A 16,717-nucleotide genomic window follows, 5' to 3' on the forward strand; every position below is an offset into this window, starting at 1 on the left:
CATCACCAGAATGAGAATTACATCACCAGAATGAGAATTACATCACCAGAATGAGAATTACATCACCAGAATGAGAATTACATCACCAGAATGAGAAATACATCACCAGAATGAGAATTACATCACCAGAATGAGAATTACATCACCAGAATCAGAATTACATCACCAGAATGAGAATTACATCACCAGAATGAGAATTACATCACCAGAATGAGAATTACATCACCAGAATGAGAATTACATCACCAGAATGAGAATTACATCACCAAAATGAGAATTACATCACCAGAATCAGAATTACATCACCAGAATGAGAATTACATCACCAGAATGAGAATTACATCACCAGAATGAGAATTACATCACCAGAATGAGAATTACATCACCAGAATGAGAATTACATCACCAGAATGAGAATTACATCACCAGAATCAGAATTACATCACCAGAATGAGAATTACATCACCAGAATGAGAATTACATCACCAGAATAAGAATTACATCACCAGAATGAGAATTACATCACCAGAATCAGAATTACATCACCAGAATGAGAATTACATCACCAGAATGAGAATTACATCACCAGAATGAGAATTACATCACCAGAATGAGAATTACATCACCAGAATGAGAATTACATCACCAAAATCAGAATTACATCACCAGAATGAGAATTACATCACCAGAATGAGAATTACATCACCAGAATGAGAAATACATCACCAGAATGAGAATTACATCACCAGAATCAGAATTACATCACCAGAATGAGAATTACATCACCAGAATCAGAATTACATCACCAGAATCAGAATTACATCACCAGAATGAGAATTACATCACTAGAATGAGAATTACATCACCAGAATGAGAATTACATCACCAGAATGAGAATTACATCACCAGAATGAGAATTACATCACCAGAATGAGAAATACATCACCAGAATGAGAAATACATCACCAGAATGATAATTACATCACCAGAATCAGAATTACATCACCAGAATCAGAATTACATCACCAGAATCAGAAATACATCACCAGAATGAGAATTACATCACCAGAATGAGAATTACATCACCAGAATGAGAATTACATCACCAGAATGAGAATTACATCACCAGAATGAGAATTACATCACCAGAATCAGAATTACATCACCAGAATGAGAATTACATCACCAGAATGAGAAATACATCACCAGAATGAGAAATACATCACCAGAATGATAATTACATCACCAGAATCAGAATTACATCACCAGAATCAGAACTACATCACCAGAATCAGAATTACATCACCAGAATCAGAATTACATCACCAGAATCAGAATTACATCACCAGAATGAGAATTACATCACCAGAATAATAATTACATCACCAGAATCAGAATTACATCACCAGAATGAGAATTACATCACCAGAATCAGAATTACATCACCAGAATCAGAATTACATCACCAGAATCAGAATTACATCACCAGAATCAGAATTACATCACCAGAATCAGAATTACATCACCAGAATCAGAATTACATCACCAGAATCAGAATTACATCATCAGAATGAGAATTACATCACCAGAATGAGAATTACATCACCAGAATGAGAATTACATCACCAGAATCAGAATTACATCACCAGAATCAGAATTACATCCCCAGAATCAGAATTACATCACCAGAATCAGAATTACATCACCAGAATCAGAATTACATCACCAGAATCCGAATTACATCACTAGAATCAGAATTACATCACCAGAATGAGAATTATATCACCAGAATCGGAATTACATCACCAGAATGAGAATTACATCACCAGAATCAGAATTACATCACCAGAATCAGAATTACATCACCAGAATCAGAATTACATCACCAGAATCACAATTACATCACCAGAATGAGAATTACATCACCAGAATGAGAATTACATCACCAGAATCAGAATTACATCACCAGAATCAGAATTACATCCCCAGAATCAGAATTACATCACCAGAATCAGAATTACATCACCAGAATCAGAATTACATCACCAGAATCAGAATTACATCACCAGAATCAGAGTTACATCACCAGAATCAGAATTACATCACCAGAATGAGAATTACATCACCAGAATGAGAATTACATCACCAGAATCAGAATTACATCACCAGAATCAGAATTACATCACCAGAATCAGAATTACATCACCAGAATCACAATTACATCACCAGAATCAGAATTGCATCACCAGAATCAGAATTACATCACCAGAATGAGAATTACATCACCAGAATCAGAATTACATCACCAGAATCAGAATTACATCACCAGAATCAGAATTACATCACCAGAATCAGAATTACATCGCCAGAATGAGAACTACATCACCAGAATCAGAATGCCATCACCAGAATCAGAATTACATCACCAGAATCAGAATTACATCACCAGAATCAGAATTACATCATCAGAACGAGAATTACATCACCAGAATGAGAATTACATCACCAGAATGAGAATTACATCACCAGAATCAGAATTACATCACCAGAATCAGAATTACATCCCCAGAATCAGAATTACATCACCAGAATCAGAATTACATCACCAGAATCAGAATTACATCACCAGAATCCGAATTACATCACTAGAATCAGAATTACATCACCAGAATGAGAATTATATCACCAGAATCGGAATTACATCACCAGAATCAGAATTACATCACCAGAATGAGAATTACATCACCAGAATCGGAATTACATCACCTGAATTAGAATTACATCACCAGAATCAGAATTACATCACCAGAATCGGAATTACTTCACCAGAATCAGAATTACATCACCAGAATGAGAATTACATCACCAGAATGAGAATTACATCACCAGAATGAGAATTACATCACCAGAATCAGAATTACATCGCCAGAATGAGAACTACATCGCCAGAATGAGAACTACATCACCAGAATCAGAATGACATCACCAGAATCAGAATTACATCACCAGAATCAGAATTACATCAACAGAATCAAAATTACATCATCAGAATGAGAATTACATCACCAGAATGAGAATTACATCACCAGAATGAGAATTACATCACCAGAATCAGAATTACATCAGCAGAATCAGAATTACATCCCCAGAATCAGAATTACATCACCAGAATCAGAATTACATCACCAGAATCAGAATTACATCACCAGAATCCGAATTACATCACTAGAATCAGAATTACATCACCAGAATGAGAATTATATCACCAGAATCGGAATTACATCACCAGAATCAGAATTACATCACCAGAATGAGAATTACATCACCAGAATGAGAATTACATCACCAGAATGAGAATTACATCACCAGAATCGGAATTACATCACCAGAATGAGAATTACATCACCAGAATCGGAATTACATCACCAGAATGAGAATTACATCACCAGAATCAGAATTACATCACCAGAATGAGAATTACATCACCAGAATCAGAATTACATCACCAGAATCAGAATTACATCACCAGAATCAGAATTACATCACCAGAATGAGAATTATATCACCAGAATCGGAATTACATCACCAGAATCAGAATTACATCACCAGAATGAGAATTACATCACCAGAATCGGAATTACATCACCAGAATCAGAATTACATCACCAGAATCAGAATTACATCACCAGAATCGGAATTACATCACCAGAATCAGAATTACATCACCAGAATGAGAATTACATCACCAGAATGAGAATTACATCACCAGAATCAGAATTACATCACCAGAATCAGAATTACATCGCCAGAATGAGAACTACATCACCAGAATCAGAATGACATCACCAGAATCAGAATTACATCACCAGAATCAGAATTACATCACCAGAATCAAAATTACATCATCAGAATGAGAATTACATCACCAGAATGAGAATTACATCACCAGAATGAGAATTACATCACCAGAATCAGAATTACATCAGCAGAATCAGAATTACATCACCAGAATGAGAATTACATCACCAGAATCAGAATTACATCACCAGAATCAGAATTACATCACCAGAATCCGAATTACATCACTAGAATCAGAATTACATCACCAGAATGAGAATTATATCACCAGAATCGGAATTACATCACCAGAATCAGAATTACATCACCAGAATGAGAATTACATCACCAGAATGAGAATTACATCACCAGAATGAGAATTACATCACCAGAATGAGAATTATATCACCAGAATCGGAATTACATCACCAGAATCAGAATTACATCACCAGAATGAGAATTACATCACCAGAATGAGAATTACATCACCAGAATCGGAATTACATCACCAGAATGAGAATTACATCACCAGAATCAGAATTACATCACCAGAATGAGAATTACATCACCAGAATCAGAATTACATCACCAGAATGAGAATTACATCACCAGAATGAGAATTACATCACCAGAATCAGAATTACATCACCAGAATCAGAATTACATCACCAGAATGAGAATTACATCACCAGAATCAGAATTACATCACCAGAATGAGAATTACATCACCAGAATGAGAATTACATCACCAGAATGAGAATTACATCACCAGAATCAGAATTACATCACCAGAATCAGAATTACATCACCAGAATGAGAATTACATCACCAGAATCAGAATTACATCACCAGAATGAGAATTACATCACCAGAATCAGAATTACATCACCAGAATCAGAATTACATCTGGTCGCAATGCTTTGTGGGCAATGTTCATTCAAGGTTGGTGTTGGCTTTGCGGTTAAGGTGGCTGGCTAGAGATATTCGGGTCCTGAGTTTGAGCTCCTGTTATGCCGTTGAATTAACACCATGTGAGTTGACTCAGCCTGTCATCCTCCCCCGCCCCCGCCCCCCCCCCTCCCACCCTCCTGGTCTAACTTCAGACGACTGGCCCTCTTATTTGCTACTCCAGTGAGCCTTTGCCATCTATTTCCAGTCTGTCCAGTTATTCTTGAATTTTGTGACAACTGTTGTTCTTCCAATTTTATTTGTACTATTTGTTGGTGTTTGTTGTATTTGCGACTCCAAAGCACAAATTTGAAATGCAAATAAAGTTTCTGCATCTTCATCTCCTGTACGTTATTAGTGGGGCGGCTTAGCCCAAATATTCAAAAGAATTGTGCATTTTGTGAAACAAGCACCAAATTTGGCACAAATGTACATTAATATGTTGCGAACATTTTCAGATATTGGGCCACTTGAAATTCCGTAATTTTTTTTTTCAAATTTTTTCAAATTTCGTAATTTCAAATTTTTCGGGTGACACCGTCACAATTTCGGTCTTCGAGGCCGGCCGATAGGCAAAGTGTGACCGGAAGGGACGAGGTTCTCCTGACCACGTGGCCCTCGATCTGGGAAGCGAGAGGCGTTCCATTAGTGGACGCGCCCCTCACGCCCGACTTTTGGGCGGCCCCGGCAGGCCGTTTGTTTTGACGTTCCGTGACAGGCCCCGCACCCCCACCTCCGGGCCGACCGGAAGCTTGTGCCGAGTACATCATACCTGAACAACTCAGTGAGGCAGAACACAGCAGTGCACACCAGGGTGACCCCTTCAGTGCATAAACCAATTAACCTGTCCACTGCAGGGCATATAGAAATGAAGTTATTTTCTGCATATAATAATAATATAAGTTCAGTTCTATATAACAATTTCTGTTATCACCACTACCACTACAACTACCACTACTACAAGCTTTGTCTGGAATTTTGTGGACTAACAGACAAACAGACATACAGACAAGCTGGGATCAAAACATTACCTCCTTCCACCATTGAGTGTAGAGGTAAACATCATGGAAATTATATCATGCCCTAGATTTAATTCATGCTTACCCGTGTATTTGCTTCACTGGTTCACAAGGTCTTTTGCATACATGTAATTCAGACTCTCGTCTTCATTGCTGACCACACAATGTTCGCAACATATTAATGTACATTTGTGCCAAATTTGGTGCTTGTATCACAAAATGCACAATTCTTTTGAATATTTGGGCTAAGCCGCCCCACTATATCGGCCGGCCTCGAAGACCGAAATTGTGACGGTGTCACCCGAAAAATTTGAAATTACGAAATTTGAAAAAATTTGAAAAAAAAAATTACGGAATTTCAAGTGGCCCAATATCTGAAAATGTTCGCAACATATTAATGTACATTTGTGCCAAATTTGGTGCTTGTATCACAAAATGCACAACAGGTTTGCTATGCTGCTACACTATATTGTGTAGCAATCTCATGGAGATGTTGAACAGCATGCAATGCCGCTCCACTCAGGTCATCATGCCCCCTGGATTACAACAACTGGAACGGGCCTTGATTCAGATCGTCACTGAGCTCGTGGACTACCTGAAAACTCTGCAGCCCTTTAAGGAGCGTATGCATCACCTGGTCAATGTCATCCAGCAATGGAACCTCACAGGATCACTTGGAGACAATCAGGTGAGACTGACCTGCGTATTTCCGATTACTATACCAGGACCAATTCCTCTGACAATTTTCGAAAGTGTTTTTTCAAGGAGCCAATGCACTATTTCTCCTTGATTCATCAATTACAGGTGAGTGTTTGATCAAAGCAAAATTATTTAATTGGACTGTCTTAATTACTAATTTTGTTATATGACTGTCCAGGATTCCCGTTTTCAATGGGTCGTCAGCCTGTGTGCCTGCGCAGCGAGAGACAAGGTTATACAATTGCTTTTATGTGTGTGTTTGTGTGTCTGTCTGTCTGTCTGTCTGTCTGTTCAGGCAACAACCGTTTTATCACTTTGGTTTTTGTCTTCAGATTTTCAACAAACCTTTATTATCAGAATATGAAGAACATTAGAAAATAAAATTTCCTTTTTTGCTGTTTTCGTCGAGTTTAGTTTGAGTACAAAGCAGAAGCATCCTAAACCAAAGCTTTCAGAATCATTGGAATCTCCCGCGATGAAGCTATCTCCGAGTGCCTTTCACTCACTCACCGCAGGCAGGTTGGTGGTCTTTCCGTCTTCTACCGACTCCTCTCCGGCCTTGCCCCCCCCAGCTCTCTCTGGGCTCTGTCCCCCCAAATATTCCTACAGGTCGCACAAGATCTGCCAGCAACCCTATTATGGTTAAACTGCCAAAATCAAGGCTCTCTGCTCACCTTCACTCTTTCATTCCTCTTTTCTCCCGCCTCTGGAACAAACTCCCCCACTCTCTTCAATACCACTCCTCCCTCCAGGTCTTTAAAACAGCTGTTCACCACCATCTCTTATCTTCCCTCATCCAAAACCTTGATCTTTTCCACCCCCATTAATTCACCCTAGATCCACTCCTTTTTTTCTTTTTTTTTGTATACAGGATCGAGGCTCGTGAAAGAGCTAACATTTATCACACAAACAAATCAAACAGACAAACAAACAAAGTATATAAAAAGGGGAACGGTAGACAAGATGGGGAGAGAAGGGGAAGCACATAAACACAACATTTGTGAGGGACATCGGGAATGTGTGGGAGGGGAGAGGGCTTGGGGGGAGGTGGCGTGGGAAGGGGGGGGGGGGTGGGAGGAGTATAAACACAAGGACACCAAGGACTTCTAGGAAAGAAGTTGGTATTTCAAAAAAGAGGATTTGGGGTGAAATTAGCGGGGATAGAAAAGATCAAGGTTTTGGATGAGGGAAGATAAGAGATGGTGATGAACAGCTGTTTTAAACTGGTGGTGAACGTTTTTGAAATTCCGACTTCCTTCCTTGAAGTTCTAGCAGTGTCCATGTGTTTTATACCTCCCCCACCCCCCTCCCCTTCCCATGCCTCCTCCCCCCAAGCCCTCTCCCTCCCACAGATCTCCCGATGTCCCTGTTCTCTAATGTTGTACTTGTGTGCTTCCCTCTCTCTCCCCATCTTCTTTCCACTTCTTTTATTATACGTTTTTTTATGTGTCCATTTGTTTTTTGTGTGATTAATGTAAGCTCTTCCACGAGCCTCGGTCATGTATACAAAAAAAAAAAAAGTGGACGAGCTTTGCATTTTGGGATGTTTTCTAGTTATTCTTTTTTATAATCGAGTATGATTTGAAACACCAGCAGTAGAATGAATGCAGTATAAATGTACTCCCTAATGCACTCTCCCCCCACCCCCCCCCCCCCCTGCCCTGAGAGGGGCTTCACCCATACCACACCACATAAAGTAAACTACTGTACCATGTCATTTCACGGTCTCGGATGCTTCAATAGAGAGGTCAATACAAGTCTTCCCTCTCCCTCCCCCCCCGCCTTTCAGGGTTAGGAGGTTATCCTTCCTTTCCTCCACCCCCATCTTGGATCTATTTGTTGTTACGAAATATCCCCTTCCACACCCCCTACCAATACCTTTCTGAAGTCTCTAAGTAACCCATGATCGGGTGACCAAACGTGAGTGTGTGTGTGTGTGTGTTTGTGTGTGTGTTTGTGTGTGTGTTTGTGTGTGTGTGTTTGTTTGTGTGTATGTTTGTGTTCGTGTGTATGTATGTGTGTGTGTGTATGTACGTGTTTGTGCGTGTGCATGTATGTACTTGTTTGTGCGTGTGCATGTATGTACGTGTTTGTGCGTGTGTATGTATGTACGTGTTTGTGCGTGTGTATGTATGTATGTGTTTGTGTGTATGTATGTGTGTGTTTGTGTGTATGTATGTGTGTGTTTGTGTGTATGTTTGTGTTCGTGTGTGTGTGTGTGTGTGTGTGTGTGTGGGTGTGTGTGTGTATGTACATGTTTGTGCATGTGTATGTATGTACATGTTTGTGCATGTGCATGTATGTATGTGCTTGTGTGTGTGTGCATGTATGTACGTGTTTGTGCATGTGTATGTATGTGTGTGTTTGTGTTTGTGTATGTTTGTGTGTGTGTATGTATGTGTGTGTGTGTGTGTGTGTGTGTGTGTGTGTGTGTGTGCATGTATGTACGTGTTTGTGCATCTGCATGTATGTACGTGTTTGTGCGTGTGTGTGTATGTTTGTGTGTGTGTGTGTGTGTGTGTGTGTGTGTGTGTGTGTGTGTGTGATTCACCCCCTCCTAATTTTTCTCATTTTGTTGCCACCTGAGCTTATTTCATACAACAACAACAACAACAACAACAACAGGCATTTTAAGGCCATTTTCCCCGCAAGAGTGGGGGTTAGCCTTGCGGTCCCCATGACAATGTTCTCCATTTTGCCCTATTTTCTGCATCTCCCCTTGTTAACCCCCTTGCCCGCATTTCTTCTTCGACCATCTTTAGCCAAGTCTTTTTCTTTCTTCCCCGTCCTCTACTTCCTTCTACATTCATTTCCATCACTCTTTTCAACCAGTTACTTTCATCCTTCCTCAACACATGACCAAACCATCTCAACCTGTTTCTCTTCACAGCATCAATCACAGGCTCTATCCCCATCATCTTTCGCAATTCATCATTTGTCTTCCTCTCTCTCAACGATACTGCACAAATCCACCGAACCATTCGCATTTCCACCCTTTCCAGCCTTCGTTGCTGCTCTACGTTCATTACCCATGTCTCACTCCCATAAATCATAACACTTCTCACACATGCAGCATACACCTTTCCCTTCAGCTTCAATGACACTCCCCTCCTCGTCAGCACGCCACTCAGTTCCCGAAACTTCTTCCATGCATATCTCACTCGAGCAACCGTTGCCGAGTCTGATCCACCTTCTCCATTCAGCATGTCTCCAAGGTAACAAAATGTTTTCTCACCTTCCATCTCCAAGATCACGCCATCTCCAAGATCCAACTCAACATTTCCTCCATCTGCAGCTCCCTCTGTGCACACCTTACATTTGAATGTAGCTGCCACACTGGTTAATGACCCTCTCAAACCACTACATTTTTGATGAACCCACTCAGTGCACATTGTACATTGAATGGAATTCACTCCGACACCCTTCCTGCACACAGCACACGGCCACTTCCCAGTTCTTTCCACCTCACCACATGCTTTACCACTTGCCATCACCTTCATTTTTCCGATATTCACCTTCAGACCTTTTGTCTCCATACATTCCTTCCACTTGCTCATCTTCTCCTTCAGTCCATCCATACTTTCTGCAATCAACACCAGATCATCTGCATACAACAACTCCCACGGTAAACCCTCCTTTACGTTCTGAGCCAGCACCTCCATCACAGCTACAAATAGTAGTGGACCTAGTACCGACCCCTGATGCACTCCCACCTTCACCTCAAACCCACCACTGTTCCCGTCCTTCATCCTTACAGCTGTGCGCGCTCTTTTGTACATTGCCATCACTACTCTGATCAACCATTCCCCCACTCCTAACTTCCTCAATGCCCATGCCACTACTTCACGTGGAACCCGATCGAATGCTTTCTCCAGATCAACAAACCCAAGAAACAACTTCTTCCTCTTCTCCCTATACTTCTCCTGCAACTGCCTCACAATAAAAAGTGCGTCTGTCGTTCCTCTTCCTGGCATAAATCCAAACTGCATTTCATCAATCTTCACTTTCTTCCTTATCCTCCTCTCCAACACCCTTTCCAATACCTTCATTCCATGCTGCAATAACTTTATCGCTCGGTACGAGCCACACTCCAGAGGGTCACCTTTCCCCTTGTATAGAGGGACGAGGGTACTCAGTTCCCAATCCACTGGAATGCGGCCTTCTTTCACCACCAGATTGCAGATCTCTGTCATTCTCTTCACATCCCAATTTCCCGCTACCTTCAACATATCTCCCACAACTCCCGTCGGCCCTCCCGCTTTTCTACTCTTCATTGCTTTTATCGATTCCTCAACTTCCTTCTCGGTTATCTTCTCTGCCGGTCCTAAAACTGGGTTACTCTCTATGTTGCCATCCCATTCATTCTCTGCATTCAACAGCATTTCCATATATCTCTTGCATCTTCCTTTAATTCCATCTGGGTCCACAACGATTTGCCCCACTTCATCCTTCAAGCAACTCACCCCCATCACATCACACCTCTCTTTCGCTATCTGCTTTGCAATCCTGAATACTGCTCTCTGCCCCTCTTCTGAATCCAAGCGTTCTCCGAACATTTTCCTACATGCCTCCTGCGCCTTTGCTACCTCTTTCTTTGCAGCCTTCTTGGCTGCCTTATAACTTTCATGTTCTGCCTTTTCTGCCCCCATACCCTTCGCCTTCTGCCACTCCTTGAACTTCTTCCTCTTCTCGGCAATCTTCTTTCCAACTTCATCATCCCACCACCATGTTTCCGAGTGCCTCGGTGGTCCTTTTGTCCATCCACATACCTCACCAACGGCTCCCAACAGACTATCTTTCATTGACATCCAACCACTTTCAAGCTCAACCACATCAGCCTCTACCATACTCAGCCTCTCTTTTAATGCCTCCCTCTCTGTCACCTCTTTCACCCTACACACCTTCATTCTCGGTTGGTGCTTCACCCGCCGAGCTCTCCTCGCACCTTTAACCCTTATGTCGCAGACAACCAAGTGGTGCTGTGAAACGGCCTCCTCCCCCGGGATCACCTTTGTGTCCCGGAGGTGCCCCCTATCTCGCCTACGCACCAGCAGGTAGTCAACTGTTGTCGTCGACCCTCCTGACGTGTATGTAACAAGCTTATTATCCTCTTTCTGGAACTGAGTGTTACAAATCAACAAATCAGCTCCATCAGCAAACTCCAAAATCCTTTCACCTTCTCCATTTCTCACACCATATCCGTAACCCCCATGAACTCCCTCAAAACCATCCATACTCCTTCCCACATGTCCATTTAGGTCTCCTCCTACCACAACAACTTCCTTATCTTTCACCTTTTCCATCAGCTTCTCCATAGCACACCATAACTTGTCCTTCTCTTCATCGCTCCAACCAACCTGCGGAGCATATCCCGAGATGATGTTCACCAAGAGCTTTCCAATCATCATTTTCACTATCATCAACCTTTCACTCACTCTAGTCACACTCACCACACTGTCTACAAACTCCTCAGAAAACAGGACACCAACACCAATCACGCCCTCCGGGCACCCTTGCCACACAAACTTGTATTTCTGTCCCTGCCTACCCTTCACCATTCTCACACCACTTCCCTTCCATCTCGTCTCCTGCACACAACATATGTCCACTCTTCTTCTGACCAATACTTCCACCACTTCTCCTGATCTCCCTGTCATTGTCCCTACATTCCATGTCCCAAATCTCAGAAACCGATCTCCACGTCGGGCATCAGACGTTTCGTCGTCATAAATGGAATGATTTCCATCCTATCTTCGATCGGGTTTCCCACCTTGAGTTTTGACGAGAGGGAGTGGGGTCCCCCACGGGGTACTTCGGGCTGTACCCTGCCCATTTGTAGTCGTAATTGTCATGGTTCTCTTTTTGAGGCAATGTTTTTATGGCCGGATGCCCTTCCTGACGCCAACCCTTTTAGTCGCCTCTTACAGGGATACGGTGTACCTATTCTAAACCGGGGTACACACCGGGTGTTATTTCATAATGCTTACAAATCAAACTTGATATATAGAGTCTTCACAAACTACTCCAAAGTGATAAAGTATTTAAAAAAATACAGATAAAATGTGATTAAGTTAGATTAACAGAGTATATTGGATGATTTTCAGTTACGTAAGTATTCAAACCCTTTGCCTATTTAACACCAAATCATTTCAGGAGTAAATTATTTGTTTGAAAATTTACAAAACAAGTTTAATAGCTTTCACCTGCATGTAATCGTCCCCACTTATCCAAGGAATTTTAAGGTGTAACTCATTTGGTCAACCAACAAGGCAAACGTGAAGTCCAAGAAGTTTTCCAACATAATATGCCGAAGGCGCCCCGGAAATGCCGTGCTCGAGGATGTTATTTATTTGGCATGGGGCTGTGTACTTTTTATTTATCTGTACTTGTGTTGTTTTTTTTTGCAGTCTGGCCGACGTCGACGGAGTACCAAAACATACAGAGTTACTCCCCGAAACATGGTTGAAGCAATTTGCTCTGGCAATTCCCAGCCTGTCATTGACCGTGTGCACCGTACGAGCCAGCGGACACTTCCAAAGGAAGAGGCGCTCACACAAAGACTGTCTCAAAACATGCTCCCTAGCAACACAAGTAAGGCTTCATCCAATGCGGTCGTGTCGTGTCGAATTCGCTATTACTATCCTGATCTTTTGTCTATTCACTAGTGACCTTAGTTTTGCGCATCTTTTTGGGTTGGTAAAGGTGCTATTACAATTGTTTAACACTCAAACAAAATAATTTGCTCACATTTTAGGGATGTTATTTTCCCCTTTGCCATAACCTATTGTATTTGTCTCCCCAGCCCCTTTTTGCGAAAGTTTTTACAATGACATCAGGTTAGAAGGTGCATTCGTTTGGAGGTTTGTGGAGCCCATGTTGCTGGGCCAGGTCATCTACACACCAGACACACCTGATGTCCGTTTACTGCTCAACAAGGTGGGTATATCTCTGAGCACTTGAGTAAACAGAGTAAAGAGTAAAGTAGAGTAACAAGTGTGTGTCTACCCTCAGGAGTGCCAGGAAGCACTATCTCTCCTCACTCAAGAATGAACTCTCAAACCTGTCTCCTTCCTCCAAATCCTGGTGGCGTCTGGTCAAATCCGTTTCTGGTGTTTGTTCCCCCTCCATCCCCTCCCTTACCTCAAATGGCCACACAGTTGACATCGCACGTGACAAAGCCGAATGCCTCAACTCTGTGTTCGCCTCGAAATCCTTAGTCCCAAACCCATCTCTCTCTGTTCCCACCTTTCCCAGTCGAACCCAAATGCTCCTCGACTCTGTGTCCTCCTCTCCTGACAAGGTGGAGGAGTTTTTGTCAAACCTCGACTCTGATTCTGCAACTGGACCAGACGGCATCAGCCCACGGGTCCTAAAATCCTGCTCTGCCGCTCTATCTCACCCTCTCTCTGTTCTTTTCACCCTATCTTTTGCTCAAGGTCATCTGCCAGCATCCTGGAAATCAGCTAACATTACCGCTTTACACAAAAAAGGTGCAAAAACAGATCCTTGCAACTACAGACCAATCAGCCTGCTCCCAATTATCAGCAAAGTCATGGAATCCATCATTGCTTCGGATATGAAATCTTTCCTCTTCTCCAATGGCTTGATCTCTGATCATCAATTTGGTTTCAGACCAGGTCACTCTACTCTGGACATGCTGCTTCTGCTGTCTCAACAATGGATGGAGGTCCTGAATGCCAAACAGGAAATCAGAGCTGTCTCCCTTGACATATCAAGGGCCTTTGATACGGTCTGGCACCCAGCTCTGCTCACCAAACTCTCCTCCTATGGTATCCATGGAAATCTCCATGCATGGCTTGCGGACTTCCTCTCTGGTCGTAGTCAACGTGTGGCCCTGAATGGATTTCTCTCATCTCCCCTTCCTGTTCAGGCTGGAGTTCCCCAAGGAAGTGTGCTGGGCCCTGTGCTTTTTCTGGTCTTTATCAATGATCTCTCTGACTCTCTGGAAAATCCTCTCTATCTCTTTGCTGATGACTCCACTCTCTGCCGCTCCATTCCTCTTCCCTCAGATAGGCAGTCTGCAGCCTCCTCACTCTCTGAAGACCTGGACAAAATCACAGACTGGTCAAACAAGTGGAACATGTCTTTCAATCCTGCCAAATCTCACTCTCTTACTATGTCTCTCCGAAAAGATCGACTGGACAACCCTCCCATCTACTTTCTCAACAATCCTCTCCAAGAAGTTCTGTCACTCAAGCTTTTGGGTCTCACTATCTGCCATGATCTCTCTTGGGAAAACCACATTTCCAAGCTGGCCTCCAAAGCCAGTCGCCGACTGGGCATCCTCCGTCGTGCGAAGTCCTTCCTCGGCACACCTGAGCTCCTCACCACATACAAGGCTTTCATCCGCAGCTCAATGGAATACTGTTCTCCCCTATGGGCTGGTGCTCCTGCCTCACACCTGGCTCGGCTTCACGCTGTTGAATCCAAAGCTTTCAAAATCATTGGAATCTCCCGCGATGAAGCTATCTCTGAGGGCCTTTCACTCACTCACCGCAGGCAGGTAGGTGGTCTTTCTGTCTTCTACCGACTCCTCTCCGGCCTTGCTCCCCCAGCTCTCTCCGTGCTCTGTCCCCCAAATATTCCTACAGGTCGCACAAGATCTGCCAGCAACCCTCTGATGGTTAAACTGCCGAAATCTCGGCTCTCTGCTCACCTTCACTCTTTCATTCCTCTTTTCTCCCGCCTGTGGAACAAACTCCCACACTCCCTTCAATCCCTCTCCTCCCTCCAGGTCTTTAAAACAGCTGTTCACCACCATCTCTTATATTCCCCCATCCATAACCTTGATCTTTTCTACCCCCACTAATTCACCCCAGATCCACCTTGTTTGAAATTCCAACTTATTTCCTGGAAATCCTGGCAGTGTCCATATGTTTATACCTCTCCCACCCCCCCCCCCCCTTCACTTGCCTCCCCCCCTTCACATGCCTCCCCCCTTCACATGCCTCCCCCCCAAAGCCCTCTCCCTCCCACAGATCTCTCGATGTCTCCATGTCTCTCGGTCCCTGCTCTCAAATGTTGTGTTGTGTCCTTCCCCCTATCTCCCCATCATGTCTACCGCTCCCGATGTTATTTGTTTTATGTGTCTGTTTGTCTTTCTGTGTGATTAATTTTCGCTCTTTCACGAGCCTCGATCTTGTATACAAAAAAAAAAAAAAAAAAAAAAAAAAAAAAAATTACCCTGCGCTCGCGAAGCGAAAGGCAGGGTTAAGCATCCGGGTCCGTCCATACGTACGTGCGTGTCTCCATTTAAAAAATTCATTTTCTCGGCAACCGTTGGTCCGATTGACATGAAATTTTCACCATAGGAGGGACTCCTCCTGTAGAATATTTTAGTGAATATTATGACGTCACAGGTCATGTGGTACGAGCGCAATCTTGGAAAAAAGCAAAAAATTTGCACCTCTATATCTCAAAAACAGCTGCACAGAAATAATTGAGACAGGTCTCATTGCAAAGAACTCTCCATGCGGAATAACATATGTGAATGATGACGTCATAGGTGCCGCCGTTATGACGTCATAATTCAACAAGTAAATAACTTTATCCGATCAGGATGAAATTTCTTGAGCATCTTCTCGGTATAAATTGATGCAGAAATAAAATTATAATGACATCGTAGGTCACATGGTTCGGACGCCATATTGTTTTGAGTGAAAAACCACTAAAGTCCAATTTTCTCCTAAACGACTGAACAGATCAAGGTCAAACTTTGCAGGCAGAATCGCATACCCATGACGAACAAAAAAGCGAGAATGACGGCATGCGTCACATGGTTTCGGAGTTATGACGTTTTTAAGCATAAACTTTTAAAACAAAGCTCCTCCCTCATTTGTGATCCTTTCGAGGGGAAACTTCACAGATGTGTTCAGCCTATCAGTCTACTAAAATCGCCTTTTTGTAATTTGCGATAGGTCACGTGGTTTGGCAGATATAAATAATTAAACGAAAAAATTAAAAAATGTATAACTCTTGAACCGCTTCATTGATCGATGTGAAGGTAGTAGAGGTAATGAAGTGTAACATGTGTGCAAAATTTCAAGATGATTGGATGTACGGTCTAGAAGCTAGAAGTTGTTATTGCGTGAAGAAGAAGAGTCTTCTAGAGTGGGCATGGAATTAATTATCACACTGCAAATGGCGAGCAGGCAAAGTACGGAGCGACCTCACGGGGTAATTTTGACCCAAAA

General features: G+C 42.6%; 1 protein-coding gene across 2 annotated transcripts in view; it reads left to right on the forward strand.

Moving 5' to 3' along the window:
- The window catches only part of LOC137428976 (glucosylceramide transporter ABCA12), a 182,589-nt gene that overhangs the window by 53,851 nt on the left and 112,021 nt on the right, over positions 1-16,717 (forward strand). For both annotated transcript variants that reach the window (XM_078780893.1, XM_068118914.2), the window contains exons 11-13: positions 6,328-6,492; positions 12,911-13,094; positions 13,306-13,439. In XM_078780893.1, coding sequence (XP_078637019.1) covers positions 6,328-6,492; positions 12,911-13,094; positions 13,306-13,439 — 483 coding nt within the window. The remainder of the gene's footprint in view (positions 1-6,327; positions 6,493-12,910; positions 13,095-13,305; positions 13,440-16,717) is intronic.

Source organism: Myxine glutinosa, chromosome 6 (genome assembly GCF_964187855.1).
Source record: "Myxine glutinosa chromosome 6, kmMyxGlut1.1, whole genome shotgun sequence".
Taxonomy (NCBI): Eukaryota; Metazoa; Chordata; class Myxini; order Myxiniformes; family Myxinidae; genus Myxine; species Myxine glutinosa.